The 19,094-nt window shown below is 44.9% G+C and overlaps 1 protein-coding gene across 2 annotated transcripts in view; it reads right to left on the bottom strand.

Annotated features, from left to right (window-relative positions):
• rilpl1 (Rab interacting lysosomal protein-like 1) overlaps positions 1-19,094 on the bottom strand; it is a 62,952-nt gene that overhangs the window by 14,964 nt on the left and 28,894 nt on the right. For both annotated transcript variants that reach the window (XM_069933507.1, XM_069933508.1), the window contains exons 3-6: positions 4,951-5,072; positions 4,435-4,656; positions 281-447; positions 82-189 (exon numbers count right to left, since the gene is read on the bottom strand). In XM_069933507.1, the coding sequence (XP_069789608.1) occupies positions 82-189; positions 281-447; positions 4,435-4,656; positions 4,951-5,072 (619 nt within the window). The remainder of the gene's footprint in view (positions 1-81; positions 190-280; positions 448-4,434; positions 4,657-4,950; positions 5,073-19,094) is intronic.

The following is a 19,094-nucleotide window of genomic DNA, read 5'->3' as shown; positions in this document are numbered from 1 at the left end:
CACTGCCAGCAAGGCACTACCTCTCCAGTGAGGATCTCCCTCACCCTCCCTGGTGGACCCCCCTCCCTCTGCCGTACTCACAGCCTGCGGATGCCCGACTCTGGCTGCGTAGTTGCCTTGGGCTGAGCGGCTGCCTTGGGCTGCGTGGAGGGCGGTGGGTCTGTGTAGGTGTTCTCCTCCTGATCCTCACTGCAAGAACAAGATATAGATGGAAAGTTAGTGAGGGGGGGGGGGGGGGGGTTTGGATTGGACCCTCCCCCCTCCGCAGGAAGGCACCCACCTCCTGTAGTAGGCCATCTCCTCCTGCAGCAGGAAGACCTTGGCCTTCAGCTCGTTGCGCTCGTGGAGGACATCGCGCAGCTCCTGCAGAGTGAAGCGAGGCCTGTTCTGCTCATTCATCTCCAGCATCCGGTCCGACTGTAGTTCCTGCTCACCCATGTTCTCCATCTGGGGGTGGGTCAAGATCCTGCAGTATTAGAGGGGGAGCCAGGGACCAGATGGGGTAACTGGGTGTGGATCACTGAGGATGGGGAGGCGACACCAGGAACAAGAGGATAGGGGACACTAGGGTGTGGGTACCCACCACTCTGTGTAAATGCACCATCCTGCGCCATCCTGCGCCACACATCTCCCTTTACACCTCTATCAGGTCTCCCCTTAGCCTCCGATGCTCCAGTGCAAAGCCCATTCAGCCCATTGAGTCTGCCCGTCATTCAATCATGAGCTGATTCATTTCCTCACTCAGCTCCACTGCCCGACCTTCTACCCATCACCTTTGATGCCCTGACTAATTAAGAACCGACCAATCTCTGCCTCAAATACACCCAATGGCCTGGCCTCCACAACAACCTGTGGCATCAAATTCCACAGATTCACCCCCTCTGGTGAAAGAAATTCCTCCGCATCTCTGGTTTCAGTGGACGTCCTTCAATCTTGAAGTTGTTGCCTCTTGCCACAGTGGAAAACAACCTTTCTACATCTATGCAGTCCATGACTTTCAACATTTGAAATGTTTCAATGAGATCCTCATTCTCCTAAATTCCAATGTGTACAGGCCAAGAGCCGTCAAACGCTCCTCATATGATCACCCTTTAATTCCCAGAATCCTCCTTGTGAACCTCCTCTGAGCCCTCTAGCATCCTTTTTTAAAGAGGAGGCCAAAGATCTTAATATTTCTAAGTGAGGTCTCCAGGGCCTCATAAAGCCCCCACATCACATCCCTGCTCTGATATTCTATTCCTCTTGAAATGAATGCCAGCTAGCCTGAGTATTCATGGACATTTTACATCTCTCACTGCTGCAGTCAGAGGTTCCCACCCGCTTCAAAACTAAAATCAACTGGGTGTGGGTGACTGAGGACAGAGAGGCAACACCAGGAACAAGAGAAGAGGGGATACTAGGGTGTGGGTACCCACCACTCTGTGTAAGGCCCAAGAGTAGTGGGAGCTGCCTCAATGACCATCGTAGCACCAACATCTACTGTGTACCATCGCCCAGTAGCACCCACATCTCCTGTGTACCATCGCCCAGTAGCACCCACATCTCCTGTGTACCATCGCCAATGACCATCGCCCAGTAGCACCCACATCTACTGTGTACCGTTGCCAATGACCATCGCCCAGTAACCATCGCCAATGACCATCACCCAGTAGCACCAACATCTACTGTGATGAAATGCCTTGAGAGCTTGGTCATAGCCAGAATTAACACAAACCTAAACAGAAGTCTGGACCCACTGCAATTCACCTACTGCCACAATTGACCACAGCAGACACAATCTCACCGGATCTCTACCCAGCTCTGGATCTCCGAGACAACAGCAACACTTCTTCAACTAGAGCTCAGGTTTCAACAACACCATCTTAACCTCAGTACTGGTCATTGAGCTCCAAACCCTGGCCCACAGAACTCCTCTTTACAACTGGATCCTTGACTTCCTCATCACAAAACCACAGACGTACAAATCAGAAATAATGTCTCCTCCTCACTGACAATCAATGCAGGTGCCCACTGCTCTACACCCAGGACTGTACAGCCAGGCACAATTCCAATGCCATCTACAAACTTCACGGTTGTTCGCAGTCATAGATAGCAATGAAGAATCATACAAGAGTGAGGTAGGTCAACTCGTTGAGTGGTGTCACAACAACAACCTTGTACTCAACATTAGCAAAACTAAGGAGCTGACTGTGGACTTCAGGAGGGGGAAACCAGGAGAACCCAAACCAGTGTTCATCAAGGGGTCAGCAGTGGAAAGGGTTCAGAACTTCAAATCCCCAGGTCCCAACATCTCTGAAGATCTATCCTGGGGATTCCATATCAATGCAATCATAAAGCAGGTTCGCCAGTGGCCATACTTCATGAGAAGTTTGAGGAGATTTGGTACGTCACGAAAGACTCTTGTAAATGTCTAAAGGTTGTACTGTGGAGAGCATTCTGACTGGTGGCATCACTATCGAGTACAGAGGTGCCAATGCACGGGACAGGAAAAGACTACAGAGAGTTGTGAACTTAGCCAGTGCCATCATGGGCACCAGTCTTCACTCCATTGAGGACCAAGAAGCAGTGCCTTAAAAAGCAGCTTCTATCATCAAGGACCCTCCCCACCTAGTCCATGCCCTCATCACCCAGGCCATGCCCTCTTCTCACTGCTACCATCAGGAAGGAGGTACAGGAGCCCAAGGATAAACACCCAATAGTACAGAAACAGCTTCTTCCCCTCTACCATCAGATTTCTGAACGGACAATGAACCACAGACACAACTTCACTTTCTCTTCTTTTTCCAGTAATTGATTTCTTTTTAAATGCAACTTCTGCATTATTTGCATCTGTGACACTGCCACAAAACAAATTTCATGACAAATAGTTCTGATTCCTCCATTGCATTTTTCTTCTTCACCACTGTCTCAAACTGCAAGTTTACCTTCAGGGTAAGCTGCACAAGGACTCCCAAATCCCTTTGACTCTGCAAATTTTCAATTTTCTCCCCATATAGAAAATAATCACCCATTTATTTCTTCTACCCAAGGGCAAGACCATATACTTCCCAATGTTTTATTTCATTTGTCGCTTCTCTGCTCATTCTCCTACTCGACCTAAGTCCTTCTGCAGCCTCCCTGTTTCCTGTTCCTCCACCTACCTTCGTATCATCTGCAAACTTGGCCACAAACCCATTCATCCCGTAATCCAAATCACTGATATGCAACATAAAAGGAAGCGGCCCCAACACTCACCCCTGCAGAACATCATTAACAACCGGCAGCCAACTAGAATATGACCCCCATATTCAGACTCTCTGCTTCCTGCCAATCAGCCCAAGTTTGTCCAACGTCCCCCCCAAGATGGTCCACCCCTACTTCTTAAGTTTGTGTTCCTGTTTGAACTCGATGAGCTGCTCAACTAAAGGAGAATCACCTCTGTTCTCCTGCCAAATCCCTCTTTCAGGTTGTTGAGACCCAGTAATATGCTAGTAAAGGCAGCACAGTTGGTTTAGCAGTTAGCGCAACACCTTTACAGTATATGCGAACGGGACCGGACCAGGGTTCGAATCCCTCCTGTAAGGAGTTTGGACATTCTCCCTGTGTCTGTGTGGGTTTTCTCCGGGGGCTCCGGTTTTCCTCCCACTGTTCGAAATGTACCGGGGGAGTAGGTTAATGGGGTGTGGATTTGGCTGCACGGACTTGCAGGCCGGAATAGCCTGTTACTGTGCTGTATGTCTAAATTTTTTTTTAAACTAAAATGTCTCCCCGAGCTCTCCCAGCCCACGGCCTCACCTCCCAGCCCACGGCCTCACCTCCCAGCCCACGGCCTCACCTCCCAGCCCACGGCCTCACCTCCCAGCCCACGGCCTCACCTCCCAGCCCACGGCCTCACCTCCCAGCCCACGGCCTCACCTCCCAGCCCACGGCCTCACCTCCCAGCCCACGGCCTCACCTCCCAGCCCACGGCCTCACCTCCCAGCCCACGGCCTCACCTCCCAGCCCACGGCCTCACCTCCCAGCCCACGGCCTCACCTCCCAGCCCACGGCCTCACCTCCCAGCCCACGGCCTCACCTCCCAGCCCACGGCCTCACCTCCCAGCCCACGGCCTCACCTCCCAGCCCACGGCCTCACCTCCCAGCCCACGGCCTCACCTCCCAGCCCACGGCCTCACCTCCCAGCCCACGGCCTCACCTCCCAGCCCACGGCCTCACCTCCCAGCCCACGGCCTCACCTCCCAGCCCACGGCCTCACCTCCCAGCCCACGGCCTCACCTCCCAGCCCACGGCCTCACCTCCCAGCCCACGGCCTCACCTCCCAGCCCACGGCCTCACCTCCCAGCCCACGGCCTCACCTCCCAGCCCACGGCCTCACCTCCCAGCCCACGGCCTCACCTCCCAGCCCACGGCCTCACCTCCCAGCCCACGGCCTCACCTCCCAGCCCACGGACTCACCTCCCCTTGCTGTTCTCCGTTTTCTGTGGGGTGTCCCTGGAACTTCTCCTTCAACTTGCCGATCTCCAGAAGCATGTTCCCCATCTCCTGCTCCTTGGTCTGCAGAGTGGCCTGCAATTCCACCTTCTGCTCAATCAGCCCCTTGCCCTGGGCATCAATCACCGTCATTTTGTGCCGCAGTTCGTGATTAATCCTCATCAGCCGATTCTGCTGCAGCTGTAACTGTGAGAGCGTGGAGGAGAGAAGGTGAAGCACTGGCATGGCACATCCCCAGCATTTGTAACGTGTGACCATTGCTTGCCCTTCCAGACAATCCCATCACATCAACCCTTCCCTCCCAACACCCCCTCTCTCCCCAACATTCCCCCAGCCCCTCCCTCCCCAAATGCATGCTCAGGAGGAAGCACCAGTGCCTCAGAGAGGTCCGTCCCTGCTGGAGTGATGGGTATTGACAGTCACACAGCAAGCAACAGGAGGTATCCTTGGGAGGTTCACAGCAGTGAAGCAGATACTCACTGCCTCTATGTCCTCGTTCCTCAGCGTCAGCTCCCGATCTTTGGCTCGGATCTCATCCCGCTGCTTATCAACCACCTCCTTCAGCTTCTTCATCACCAGTCGCTCCCTCTCCGACATGCCAGCTGAAAGACAGTGGAGGAATGTCACTGCAATACAGAAAAGTGCTGGAGAACCTCAGCAGGTCACCCAGCTTCCATAAGAAGTAACGATATCTCTCCAATGTTTCAGGTCTGAGCCCTTCATCAAGGTACAAGCAAAAACGAGGCCAGTACCCAAATAAAATAGTGCCGGGCGGGGAGGACAGAAGATGGGGTGGGAGAAGGAGCTCAGGCCAACAGGCAAGAGGTTGTAGATGGATATGGGTCTGAGGGCAGAGGGTGGGGAACAAAGGGAGACAGAGGAGCAGTCAAACAGAAACTGGAGAAGTTGATGTTAATGCCGTCTGGTTGGAGAATGTCCAAACAGAATATTATGTGTTGATACCCCCATTGGCAGGTGGCCTTGCGCGAGGTCACAGACAGACATGCCGGTGTGGGAATGGGGCACGGAACTAAAGTGATTGGCTACTGGGAGATCCCAGTTATTGCAATGGACAGAGCAAAAGTGCTCAACAAAACAATCTTCCTTCCCACCAGACATTCAAACCTTTCTGAGTCTGTGCTCATTTACCCTGTTCATAGCTGGGCCTGATGTGCTGAGGCACACACCAGCTGATTAATTGGGAGTCATATACTTAAGAACAGCTGAGGTTCAAGTGGTTGTTGAAAACTCTTTGAAGACAGGAAGTTTTGTAAGAGCCAAATGATGAAAAGACAAGTTCCCCCCCCTCCCCCCTTCTTCCCCCTGTTGCCTTTCCCCCAGCTCTCTCTTCCCTTTTTCCCTTTCACGGAGCCAAAAATCAGTTCTCACTTTTCCTCTTATCATATCTAATTAACACCTTTTGTTGGTCTGGCTCCTCTCCCTCCCATTCTTTAGACCCCTTCCTGTTCTTTGCTTATACCTTGAATAAGGGATCAGGCCAGAAACAACACTAATATATCTTTACCTCCTATGGGGGATGCCAGACCGGCTGAGTTCCTCCAGTATTTACTGTGTGTTTTTAGGATGTTCCTTTAAAGAGCATTGAATTTTGAGACCAGGCCATAATATCAGACAACTGGGATACTACAAATGTTGAAGTGCTGCTGATGTAGGAGCTCTTTCATCAAAACAAAAGTTTTTGAAGTTTGAAACAAAGTCAAATGTATAAAGTGAAATTTGAGGCAGGATCCAGACACTTCCCTGCGAACCTGTAATAAACTGCAGAGCAAATTGCCACAAGTAAGAGGTCCTCAATTCACACAGCGTAATCCAAGGCTCTATTTACCTTCCCTGGCCCAGACCTCAATCCATGTGTACGTCAATGAGTCTGAAAATATCACAGCGTATGCAGTGAGTAATCAACTCACAACTGCTGGAATACCTAATTTGGGTCAAGACTCACAGAAGCAATTCCCTGCACTCTGTGACCACAGCTCCAGCCCTTCTCATTCAATTTTGTAGAAGCCAATTGGCTGGGTGTATTTCAGGCAGAGATTACCAGGCTCTTGATTAGCCAGGGGATCACAGGTTATGGGGAAAAAGTCAGGCAGTGGGGGTGTGGGAAAATGGATCATAGAAACACAGAAGATAGAGCAGGAGTAGGTCATTCGGCCCTTCGAGCCTGCTCCACCATTCAATGAGATCATAGCTGATCTTAAAGTTCAGTACCCCGTCCCCACCTTCTCTCCGTAACCCCTAATTCCCTTATACTGAAGAAATATATCTAATTCCCTCTTAAATATATTCTTTTTTTAAATTTTTTTTATTTTTCACACCATAAACCACATTGACCAAGATACATACATTTTCCTTTTCAAATATTTACAGTGTCATTTTCTCCCACCCCTCCCTCCTCCCATCCCACCCTCCCTACCTGCCCCCCCCATTCATTTAAAGTACAAAATCTAAGATACATTAAACCAGTCAAACAATGTTGTCATTCAATGAAAATAAACAAGAAATTCCACTGAGTCGATTCTTTTCATTTCCTTCTCCTTTCGTTAATTTAGATGGTAGATGACCCCGGTAGGTTTTCTCTATTGTGTTTCATGTATGGCTCCCATATTTGTTCAAATATTTCAATATTATTTCTTAAATTATATGTTATTTTTTCTAATGGAAGATATTTATTCATTTCTATATACCATTGTTGTATACTCAAATTATCTTCCAATTTCCAGGTTGACATAATACATTTTTTTGCTACGGCTAGAGCTATCTTAACAAATCTTTTTTGTGCACCATCCAAGTCAAGTCCAAATTCTTTGTTTTTTATGTTTCTTAGGAGGAAGATCTCTGGGTTTTTTGATATATAGTTTTCTGTAATTTTATTTAATATCTGGTTTAGATCTTCCCAAAATTTTTCTACTTTCTCACATGTCCAGATTGCATGAATTGTTGTTCCCATTTCTTTTTAACAACGAAAACATCTGTCAGATACTGTTGGGTCCCATTTATTTAACTTTTGAGGTGTAATGTATAGCCTGTGTATCCAATTATATTTTATGATACGTAACCTCATATTTATTGTATTTCTCATCGTTCCAGAGCATAACTTCTCCCATGTTTCCTTCTTTATCTTTATATTTAAATCTTGTTCCCATTTTTGTTTAGTTTTACCATTCTCCTTTACTCATTCTCCTTTTTTTGCAGTTTAATATACATATTTGCTATAAATCTTTTGATTATCATTGTATCTGTAATCACATATTCAAAGTTACTTCCCTCTGGTAACCTCAGACTGCTTCCTAATTTGTTCTTCAAGTAGGATCTCAATTGGTAATATGCCAACACTGTATCTTCAGTTATATTATATTTATCCTTCATTTGTTCAAAGGATAATAATCTATTTCCCGAAAAGCAATTTTCTATTGTTTTGATCCCTTTTTTCTCCCATTCTCTAAAGGAAAGGTTATCAATTGTAAAAGGGAGTAACTGATTTTGCGTCATTATTAGTTTTGGTAATTGGTAATTTGTTTTATTCCTTTCTACATGAATCTTCTTCCAAATATTGAGCAGATGATGTAATACTGGAGAACTCCTACGTTGTACCAATTTTTCATCCCATTTATATATGTGTTCAGGTATCTTTTCCACTATTTTATCTAATTCTAATCTAGTCCAATCTGGCTTTTCCCTTGTTTGATAAAAATCTGATAGGTATCTTAATTGTGCGGTTCTATAATAATTTTTAAAGTTTGGCAGTTGTAAGCCTCCTTGTTTATACCATTCTGTTAATTAATCTAGTGCTATCCTCGGTTTCCCCCCCTATCCATAAAAATTTCTATATTATTTTCTTTAACTCCTTGAAGAATTTCTCTGTCAAGTGTATTGGCAATGCCTGAAATACGTATAGTATCCTTGGGAAAATATTCATTTTAATACAGTTTATCCTTCCTATTAGTGTTAGTGGTAAATCTTTCCAATGCTCTAAATCGCCCTGTAATTTTTTCATTAGTGGATAATAATTGAGTTTATATAGATGGCCGAGATTTTTATTTATTTGTATACCTAGGTATCTTATTGCTTGCATTTGCCATCTGAATTGTGATTCCTTCTTAAATTTTGAGAAATCCGCATTATTCATTGGCATTGCTTCACTTTTATTTATGTTAATCTTGTAACCCGACACTTCTCCATATTCCTTCAATTTCTTATATAATTCTTTTATTGATAGTTCTGGTTCTGTTAAGTATACTATAACATCATCCGCAAATAAACTGATTTTATATTCCTTGTCTTTTATTTTTATCCCTTTTATATTATTTTCTGTTCTTATCAATTCTGCTAGTGGTTCTATGGCTAACGCGAACAATAAGGGTGATAGTGGGCATCCCTGCCTTGTTGATCTGTTTAAATTAAATTGCTTTGATATATATCCATTTACTGTCACTTTCGCCAATGGCCCCTTATATAATGCTTTAATCCAATTAATATACTTCTCTGGTAAACTGAACTTTTGCAATACTTTGAATAAGTAATTCCATTCTACTGTGTCAAAGGCCTTCTCTGCGTCTAAAGCAACTGCTACTGTTGGCGCTTTACTCCCTTCGACTGCATGAATTAAGTTAATAAATTTACAAATTTTGTTTGTTGTCCGTCTTTTTTTAATAAATCCAGTTTGGTCTAGATTTACCATTTTAGGTACATAATCTGCTAATCTGTTTGCTAATAGTTTAGCTATTATCTTATAATCTGTGTTAAGTAATGATATTGGTCTATATGACGCTGGTGCGAGTGGATCTTTCCCTTGCTTTGGTATTACTGTAATTATTGCTGTTTTACATGAATCTGGTAAGTTTTGTGTTTTGTCAATCTGGCTGATTACTTCCTGGAGGGGAGGAATTAATAAATCTTTAAATGTTTTATAGAATTCTATTGGGAATCCATCCTCTCCTGGTGTTTTATTATTTGGTAATTTTTTTATTATCTCTTGTATTTCTACTATTTCAAATGGTTCTGTTAATTTATTTTGTTCCTCTATTTGTAATTTTGGTAGTTCAATTTTAGTTAAAAAATCATCTATTTTGCCTTCTTTCCCTTTGTTTTCTGTTTGGTATAATTGTTCATAGAATTCTCTAAAGTTTTCATTAATCTCCATTGGATTATATGTGATTTGTTTGTCTTTTTTGTTGATGCCAATACCATTTTCTTAGCTTGTTCTGTCTTAAGCTGCCATGCTAGAATTTTGTGCGTTTTTTCCCCTAGTTCATAATATTTCTGTTTTGTCTTCATTATGTTCTTCTCCACCTTATATGTTTGTAGTGTTTCATATTTTATTTTTTTCATCTGCCAATTCTTCTTTTAGTTGTATCTTCCTTCATTGCTAATTCTTTTCTATATTTACTATTCCCTTTCCAACTGCTCTGTTTCCTGATTGTAGTCCTTCTTCATCTTGGTTACATAACTTATTATTTGCCCTCTAATGAACGCTTTCATTGCATCCCATAGTATAAACTTATCTTTCACTGATTCCGTATTCATTTCAAAGTACATTTTAATTTGTCTTTCAATTAATTCTCTAAAATCCTGCCTTTTAAGTAGCATGGAGTTTAATCTCCATCTATACATTCTTGGAGGGATGTCCTCTAACTCTATTGTCAATATCAAGGGAAAATGGTCCGATAATATTCTAGCTTTATATTCTGTTTTTCTTACTCTATCTTGCATGCGAGCTGATAACAGGAATAGGTCTATTCTTGAGTATGTTTTATGTCTACCCGAATAATATGAATATTCCTTTTCCTTTGGGTGTTGTTTCCTCCATATATCCAAAAGTTGCATTTCTTCCATCGATTTAATTATAAATTTGGTTACTTTGTTCTTTCTGTTAATTTTTTCCCCCAGTTTTATCCACATTTGAATCCAAATTAAGGTTGAAATCCCCTCCTATTAACATGTTCCCTTGCGTATCTGCTATCTTCAAAAAAATATCTTGTATAAACTTTTGATCTTCTTCGTTAAGTAGATTCCAAAACTCTAAATATATCTGACATTTTATCATTACATATCTCCCTGCTGGGTCTATTATTTCCTCTTCTATTTTAATTGGTACATTTTTACTGATTAATATAGCTACTCCTCTTGCTTTTGAATTATACGACGCTGCTGTTACATGTCCTACCCAATCTCTCTTTAATTTCTTGTGCTCCAATTCAGTTAAATGTGTTTCTTGCACAAATGCTATATCAATTTTTTCTTTTTTCAGTAAATTTAGCAGTTTCTTCCTTTTTGATTTGGTTATGTATTCCGTTAATATTTAAAGTTATATAGTTCAATGTAGCCATTTCATACTTTGTTTATCTTCCCTTTCCGTTTCTCCATCATCACCTTTCCTTCTTATCCATTTCTGCTTTCTTGTTTTGAACACTTTATAAGACAAGATTTCTAAAACATCAAACATTTTCCTTATTCTCCTATTTAAAACTTCTTTAACCCCATTCTCCCCTCGCCCTCCTGAGTTCCCCTTTATCCCTTGTCGGGCAACCACATCTCCCCTCTCCATTTTGATTTGCGAATTCACGCGCAAGCGTCAACTGATTTTGCAGTGACCGTAACTCCTCCCCACCCAACCCCCCCCAGAAAAGATTTCAATTTTCATATATAACAAAGGTCACTCTTTTAATTCCCTCCTTATTCCCTCTATTCCCTTTCATTCCCTTATTAATTCTTATCTATACTCTACATATTTTCCTCTAAATACGGATACACTCATGTATACACACATATACATACACACCCATATATATACATACGCACGCACGCGCGCGCACGCACGCGCGCGCACGCACGCGCGCGCGCACGCACGCACGCGCACGCACGCACGCGCGCGCACGCACGCACGCGCACGCACACACGCGCACGCACACACGCGCACGCACACACGCGCACGCACACACGCGCACGCACACACGCGCACGCACACACGCGCACGCACACACGCGCACGCACACACACATACGCACACACGCGCACGCACACACACATACGCACACACACATACGCACACACACATACGCACACACACATACGCACACACACATACGCACACACACATACGCACACACACATACGCACACACACATACGCACACACACATACGCACACACACATACGCACACACACATACGCACACACACATACGCACACACACATACGCACACACACATACGCACACACACATACGCACACACGCGCACGCACACACGCGCACGCACACACGCGCACGCTCACACGCGCACGCACACACGCGCACGCACACACGCGCACGCACACACGCGCACGCACACACGCGCACGCACACACGCGCACGCACACACGCGCACGCACACACGCGCACGCACACACGCGCACGCACACACGCGCACGCACACACGCGCACGCACACACGCGCACGCACACACGCGCACGCACACACGCGCACGCACACACGCGCACGCACACACGCGCACGCACACACGCGCACGCACACACGCGCACGCACACACGCGCACGCACACACGCGCACGCACACACGCGCACGCACACACGCGCACGCACACACGCGCACGCACACACGCGCACGCACACACGCGCACGCACACACGCGCACGCACACACGCGCACGCACACACGCGCACGCACACACGCGCACGCACACACGCGCACGCACACACGCGCACGCACACACGCGCACGCACACACGCGCACGCACACACGCGCACGCACACACGCGCACGCACACACGCGCACGCACACACGCGCACGCACACACGCGCACGCACACACGCGCACGCACACACGCGCACGCACACACGCGCACGCACACACGCGCACGCACACACGCGCACGCACACACGCGCACGCACACACGCGCACGCACACACGCGCACGCACACACGCGCACGCACACACGCGCACGCACACACGCGCACGCACACACGCGCACGCACACACGCGCACGCACACACGCGCACGCACACACGCGCACGCACACACGCGCACGCACACACGCGCACGCACACACACATACGCACACACACATACGCACACACACATACGCACACACACATACGCACACACACATACGCACACACACATACGCACACACACATACGCACACACACATACGCACACACACATACGCACACACACATACGCACACACACATACGCACACACACATACGCACACACACATACGCACACACACATACGCACACACACATACGCACACACACATACGCACACACACATACGCACACACACATACGCACACACACATACGCACACATACATATAGTTCGTGGTCATTTTTACTCTCATTACATGTCTTCATCTCTCTGCTTGTTTTGTAGTTGTTCTGCAAATTTTCGTGCTTCCTCTGGATCCGAGAATAGTCTGTTTTGTTGCCCTGGAATAACTATTTTAAGTACCGCTGGGTACTTTAACATAAATTTATATCCTTTTTTCCATAGGATCGTTTTTGCTGTATTGAACTCCTTCCTCTTCTTCAGGAGTTCAAAACTTATGTCTGGATAGAAAAATTTTTTTTGACCTTTGTATTCCAGTGGCTTTTTGTCTTCTCTTATTTTCTTCATTGCTTTCTCCAATATATTTTCTCTTGTTGTATATCTTAAGAATTTTACTAAAATGGATCTTGGTTTTTGCTGCGGTTGTGGTTTCGGGGCTAATGTTCTATGTGCCCTCTCTATTTCCATTTCTTCCTGTAATTCTGGTCTTCCTAGGACCCTGGGGATCCAATCTTTTATAAATTCTCTCATATTCTTGCCTTCTTCATCTTCCTTAAGGCCCACTATCTTTATATTATTTCTTCTATTATAGTTTTCCATTATATCTATCTTCTGAGCTAACAGCTCATGTGCCTCTAACTTTTTTATTAGATTCTTCTAATTTCTCTTTTAAGTCCTCTACTTCCATTTCTACGATTATTTCTCGTTCTTCCACATTATCCACTCTTTTTCCTATCTCTGATATGACCATTTCTATTTTATTCATTTTTTCTTCTGCACTCTTAATTATTTTTATCTCATTAAATTCTTGTAATTGCCATTCTTTCACTGATTCCATATATTCTTTAAAAAAAGATACATCTATTGTCCTGCCTTTTTCTTCTTCTTCCATTTTTCTCTGTTCTTCTTCTTCTTTTTCCTCTGGGTTGGCCATCTGTTGTTTCCTTGTTTTCTTTTTACCCTCTTCTTTCTTGTTGTCGTTATTTTCCGTGTTCTGAACCTGTTGCTGTGTTGCAGCTGTCACTCTCAGCTGTGGAGATCGACTCCGCAGCTGTTCGCCCCTCCCGTCAGTGTGTTTCTTTTCATGTGCATCGCGCACTTTTACTCGGCTCCGCAAGCCATTTTTGTAGTCCCGAGCTCGGGACTTCCACTGACCTGAGGGAGCGAGCTTCTCTCTCCGCGGTGGGCCTCCTCGGACAGGTAAGGCCTTCACCTCCTTCTTCCGACGTTCTTTCATCTTCTCTTCTTCCCATTGTTTTTGACTTTTCTCTCTTCGCTGCCATTTTCTTCTCACCTTTATTTTTACTTTGTTTTAATTTTTACTCTTGTACCTTTGTGTTTTGTGCGCTTTTTTTCAACTTTTCCGGAGAGGGCTGGAATTCCCTGACGGGCCACTACTCCATCACGTGACTCCTCCCTCTTAAATATATTCAATGAACCTGCCTCTACTGCCCTCTGTGGCAATGAATTCCACAGATTCACCACCCTCTGGGTAAAGAAATTCCTCATCTCGGTTCTAAATGGTTTGCCTATTATCCTCAAACCACGGCCCCGGGTTCTGGATTTTCCCATCATTGGAAACATCCCATCTACATCCATTCTGTCCAGTCCTGCCAGAATTTTATAGGTCTCTATGAGATCCCCTCTCAATCTTCTAAACTCCAGCGAGTACAATCCCAAATTGCACAATCTTTCCTCGTAAGTTATTCCTGCCATTCCAGGTATCAGCCTGGTGAATCGCCTCTGCACTCCCTCCTTTGCAAGAACATCCTTCCTCAGATAAGGTGACCAAAACTGCACTCAATACTCCAGGTGTGGTCTCACCAAGGCTCTGTACAGCTGCAGTAAGGTATCCTTATTCCTATACTCAAACCCTCTTGATATGAAGGCCAACATACCATTTGCCTTTTTAACTGCCTGCTGTACCTGCATGTTCGCCTTCAATGACTGGTGCACAAGAACCCCTAGGTCTCTCTGCACTTCCCCACCTCCCAATCTATTGCCATTCAAATCGTAATCTGCCTTCCGGTTTGTATTACCAAAGTGGATAACCTCACATTTATCCACATTGTAGTGCATTTGCCGTGTATCTGCCCAGTCCCCCAAATTATCCAAATCACACTGGAGCTTACTGACCCCCTCTTCAGTGCACACAACCCCTCCTAGCTTAGTGTTATCTGCAAATTTGGAGATATTACATCCAATCCCCTCATCTCGATGAATGTAAATTGTGAACAGCTGGGGTCCCAGTACAGATCCCTGTGGCACCCCACTGGTCACCGCCTGCCACTCAGAAAACGAGCCGTTTATCCCAACTCTGTCTTCTATCTGCCAGCCAGTTCTCAATCCACATCAATACATTGCCCCCAATCCCATGAGCCTTGATTTTGCATGCCAGTCATTTATGTGGGACCTTATCAAAGGCCTTTTGGAAATCCAGGCACACCATATCCACTGGCTCTCCCTCATCTATTTTACCTGTCACCATCTCAAAGAATTCCAATAGATTTGTCAAGCTCGATTTACCTTTTGTAAATCCATGTTGACTCTGTTCGATCCCTTCTCTGCTAGTCATATGCTCCGCTATTACATCCTTAATAATGGATTCCATCATTTTGCCCACTACTGATGTAAGGCTCATCAGCCAATAATTCCCCGCTTTTTCTCTACCCCCCTTTTTAAATAGTGGGGTAACATTAGCTACTGGGTACTGATCCTGAGTCTATCAAGTTCTGGAAAATAATTCTTAAAGCATCTGCTATCTGAATGTCCACTTCTTTAAGTACCCTAGGATGTAGATTATCAGGCCCTTGGGATTTATCAGCCTTCAATCCCTTCAATTTCCCCAAGACCATGTCCTTAGAGATACTGATTTCTTTCAGCTCCTCCCTTCCATTAGTCTCAATGTTTCCCAACATCCTTGGGAGGTTATTTGTATCCTCTCTTGTAAAAAGAGAACTAAAGTAAGAATTTAATTGGTCTGCCATTTCCTTATTCCCTATTATATATTCCCCTGATTCTGATTGCAAGGGACCTACTCTGGATTTCACCAATCTTTTCCTCTTGACATAGCAATAAAAGTTTTTGCAGTCAGTTTTTATATTTGCCGCAAGCTTACTTTCGTAATTTATTTTTGCCCTCTTGATTAATCCCTTTGTCCTCCTTTGCTGCATCTTGAACTGTTCCCAGTCTTCGGATTTGGTACTTTTTTTGGCCAATTGATATGCTCTCTCTTTGGACCCAATGCTGTCTCTAATTTCCCTTGTTATCCACGGTTGAGTCACCTTTTTTGGTTTATTTTTATGCCAAACCGGTATAAACGAGTTCTGAGATTCTTCCATTAGATCTTTGAATGCTTTCCATTGTCTATACACCGTCAACCCCCCCATAAACACCACCCAATCAATCTTACTCAACTCCCATCTCATACCATCATAATTCCCTTGATTTAAATTCAGGTCCTTAGTCTCGGTTTTAATTTCTTCCCTCTCCATGTCAAGTGAGAATTCGATTATATTGTGATTGCTCCTACCCAAAGGCTCATGATTGAATGGCAGGGAAAACTCAATGGGCCGAATGGCCTATATCTGCTCCTATGTATTATGGTCTTAACAGTCCATGAGCCTATGCTCCCTAAATACCCCAATTAACCTACAACCTCCCGATGGTTTGAAGGGTGGAGGAACCAGAGCGCCTGGAAATAACCCACGCACTGTCTTCCCACCCTGGCCCTGTTACGATTCCATTCTCTCAATTCTACTGTCTCCATCCAGGATGAGGACTTCCATGCAAGATCATCAGAGATGTCCTCCTTCTTCAAACAACGTGGCTTTCCCTCTACCACCATCAACTCAGCGCTCACCAACATATCCTCCATTACCCACACATCTGTCCTGGCCCCCTCCTCTGCTCTTGTCCTCACCTACCACCCCACCAGCCTCCACATCCAACATATCCTCTTCCACCATTTCCACCACCTACTACTTGATCCCACCTCTAGACACATTCCCCTCTCCACTTTCTGCAGGGACCGCTCTCTCCGTGACTCCCCACCAATCATCCCCTTGGGACCTATCCCTGAGACCACAGGAGGTGCTCCACTAGCACCCACACCTCCTCCCTCACAGGACCCCAATCAATCCTAAGTTTATAAGGCCAGTGCTCAAACCACCGAGCTATTGGAGCTTCTTCCAATCAGTCCTTCACTTGTGAATCTGCAGGGGTTATCTACTGCATCCGGTGCTCCTGCTGTGATCTCCTCTACATCAGAGAGACTGGATGCAGACTGGGAGACACTTTGTTGAGCACCTTGGCTCTGTCGGCCCCAATAGCATGGACCTTCCAGTGGCCACCCATTTTAATTCTCCATCCCATTCCCTTGCTGGCAGGTCTGTACATGCTGTCGCACACTGCCAGACTGAGACCACCAGCAAATTGGAGGAACAACACCTCATCTTCCGACTGGGCACCGTCCAACCAGATGGCATTAATATCGACTATTCTGGGTTTCATTAAAACCCCACCCCAACCCCCTCACTTTCCCCCATTGTCTATTTATTCCCGGTCTCCTTTCGCACAGAATATGATAAATTCTCCTTGTCCAATTAACACCTTTTGTGGGTCTGGATTCCTACCCCATCGTTTGAATTCTGAGACTTTATGATATTTCCTGTTTCTGCCTTTTCTGATGTTTCCTTGAAGAAGGGCTCAGGCCCGAAACATCAGCAATACTGTACATCTTTATCTCCTATAGATACTGAGTAGACCAGCTGTGTCCCTCCAGCATTTCAGTGTTTTTATTACGAAAACCCACTCAAACGCGGAAAGCAAGTACAAACTCCTAACAGATGATGCCGGATTCAAACCCAGGTTTCTTACGTAATAGCATTAAGCTAATCATGTTGCCCAGATAGCAACTGTGGGAGGAAACGGGGGAACAGGCTCGCTGAATGATGTGTGCACTGGTGGGCTGGGTAGCGTTCAGCTGATTCTGGAGAATGAAATGTTTGCCTCCTCAGAACCTGGGAGGAGCTGTCAGTCTGTGCTGGGATCCCATTTATGCACAAGTTCACGGACCAAGCTGACCTTTGGCATTTTGGTGCTATTTTGGGAACAAAAAAGCAAACAGGTCAAGAAATTCAGCAATGATCAACATTGGACAACCTCATTTCACACCTGACTAGAATGCTGGGTCACCACTCACTCTGCAGGCCCTGCCCACCTTTGATTGTTGAGACCACAGGTAGCCTGCAGAAGAACAGTGCAGAGGTTAAAACTCAAACAGCTGAGAACAAAAATAACTACAAACTGATGCTGAATCAGAGTTCTGACCTCCAGCTGAGAGCTTCTCCATGCTGTGGCTATTTCAGTCCCTGCATCACAACACTGAAAACAGACTGCATCCAGAAAATGCTACTCATGAACACACCCTGCGAAAAATATGAAACCCAGCTCACAACGCAGCCTTTGGAAGTGCACCCCTAAACTTTTCTGGGAAAGTTTTCTGTTGTAACTTCAGTGATAATTGACATCAAGCCCTTGGATGAGCAGTTATATCCCCAAAGCTTCCAAGTTGGAATTCAAAGCTGTCTCGAGACCTCAGCCCCTCTTTACTTGAATATCCAAGTGCCTGCAGTCACCCTTTCAGAAATCAATGCTGGGATATTTGAAATGGGTGTCCAGATACCCAGTGGGAATAACAGTACAAAAACAGGCCCTTAGACGAAACATGTAGTTTAATGACAAAAACATTTTACAATGCTCCAAATTAGGCCTCACTATTGTCTTGTACAACTTTCCAACATTCCAACTCCTATACTCAATACTTTGATTAATGAAGACCAATATTTCAAAAATTCTCTTGACAAATCTTTCTACCAATGATGCCACTTTTTTTTTTTAAACTTTATTTATTCGTTCAAAAAACAAATAATATGACATATACAACAATTAACCATAAACATGAACGTTATTTTTTATATATATAAAAATAGAGAAAAGAAAAGACCCCCCCCCTTCAGCCAACTCTCCTAAGGAAAGCCATAAAGAAAAAAGAAAAAATATTAAAGAAAAATTAAATATACATATTAAGATCTAATCAATGCAAATAGAAATGTGAATATAATGATCACTTATTAATTAAAAAATTATAATTATCACACAAAACATACATAATTTTTCCATTATTACACAATATTTCATCTCATTATGCCATCTATTAATATCAATCATATTTGTATCTTTCCACGTACTAGCAATACATTTTTTCGCTACGGATAAAGCTAAATATACAAAAGCAAGCTGAAACTTATCTAATCCCAAGTCTTTCAAAAGTT

This window comes from Narcine bancroftii, chromosome 4 (assembly GCF_036971445.1).
Source record: "Narcine bancroftii isolate sNarBan1 chromosome 4, sNarBan1.hap1, whole genome shotgun sequence".
In the NCBI taxonomy this organism is placed as follows: Eukaryota; Metazoa; Chordata; class Chondrichthyes; order Torpediniformes; family Narcinidae; genus Narcine; species Narcine bancroftii.
The sequence above is the reverse complement of the archived record's forward strand: the minus strand, read 5'-3'. Positions and strand labels throughout refer to the sequence as shown.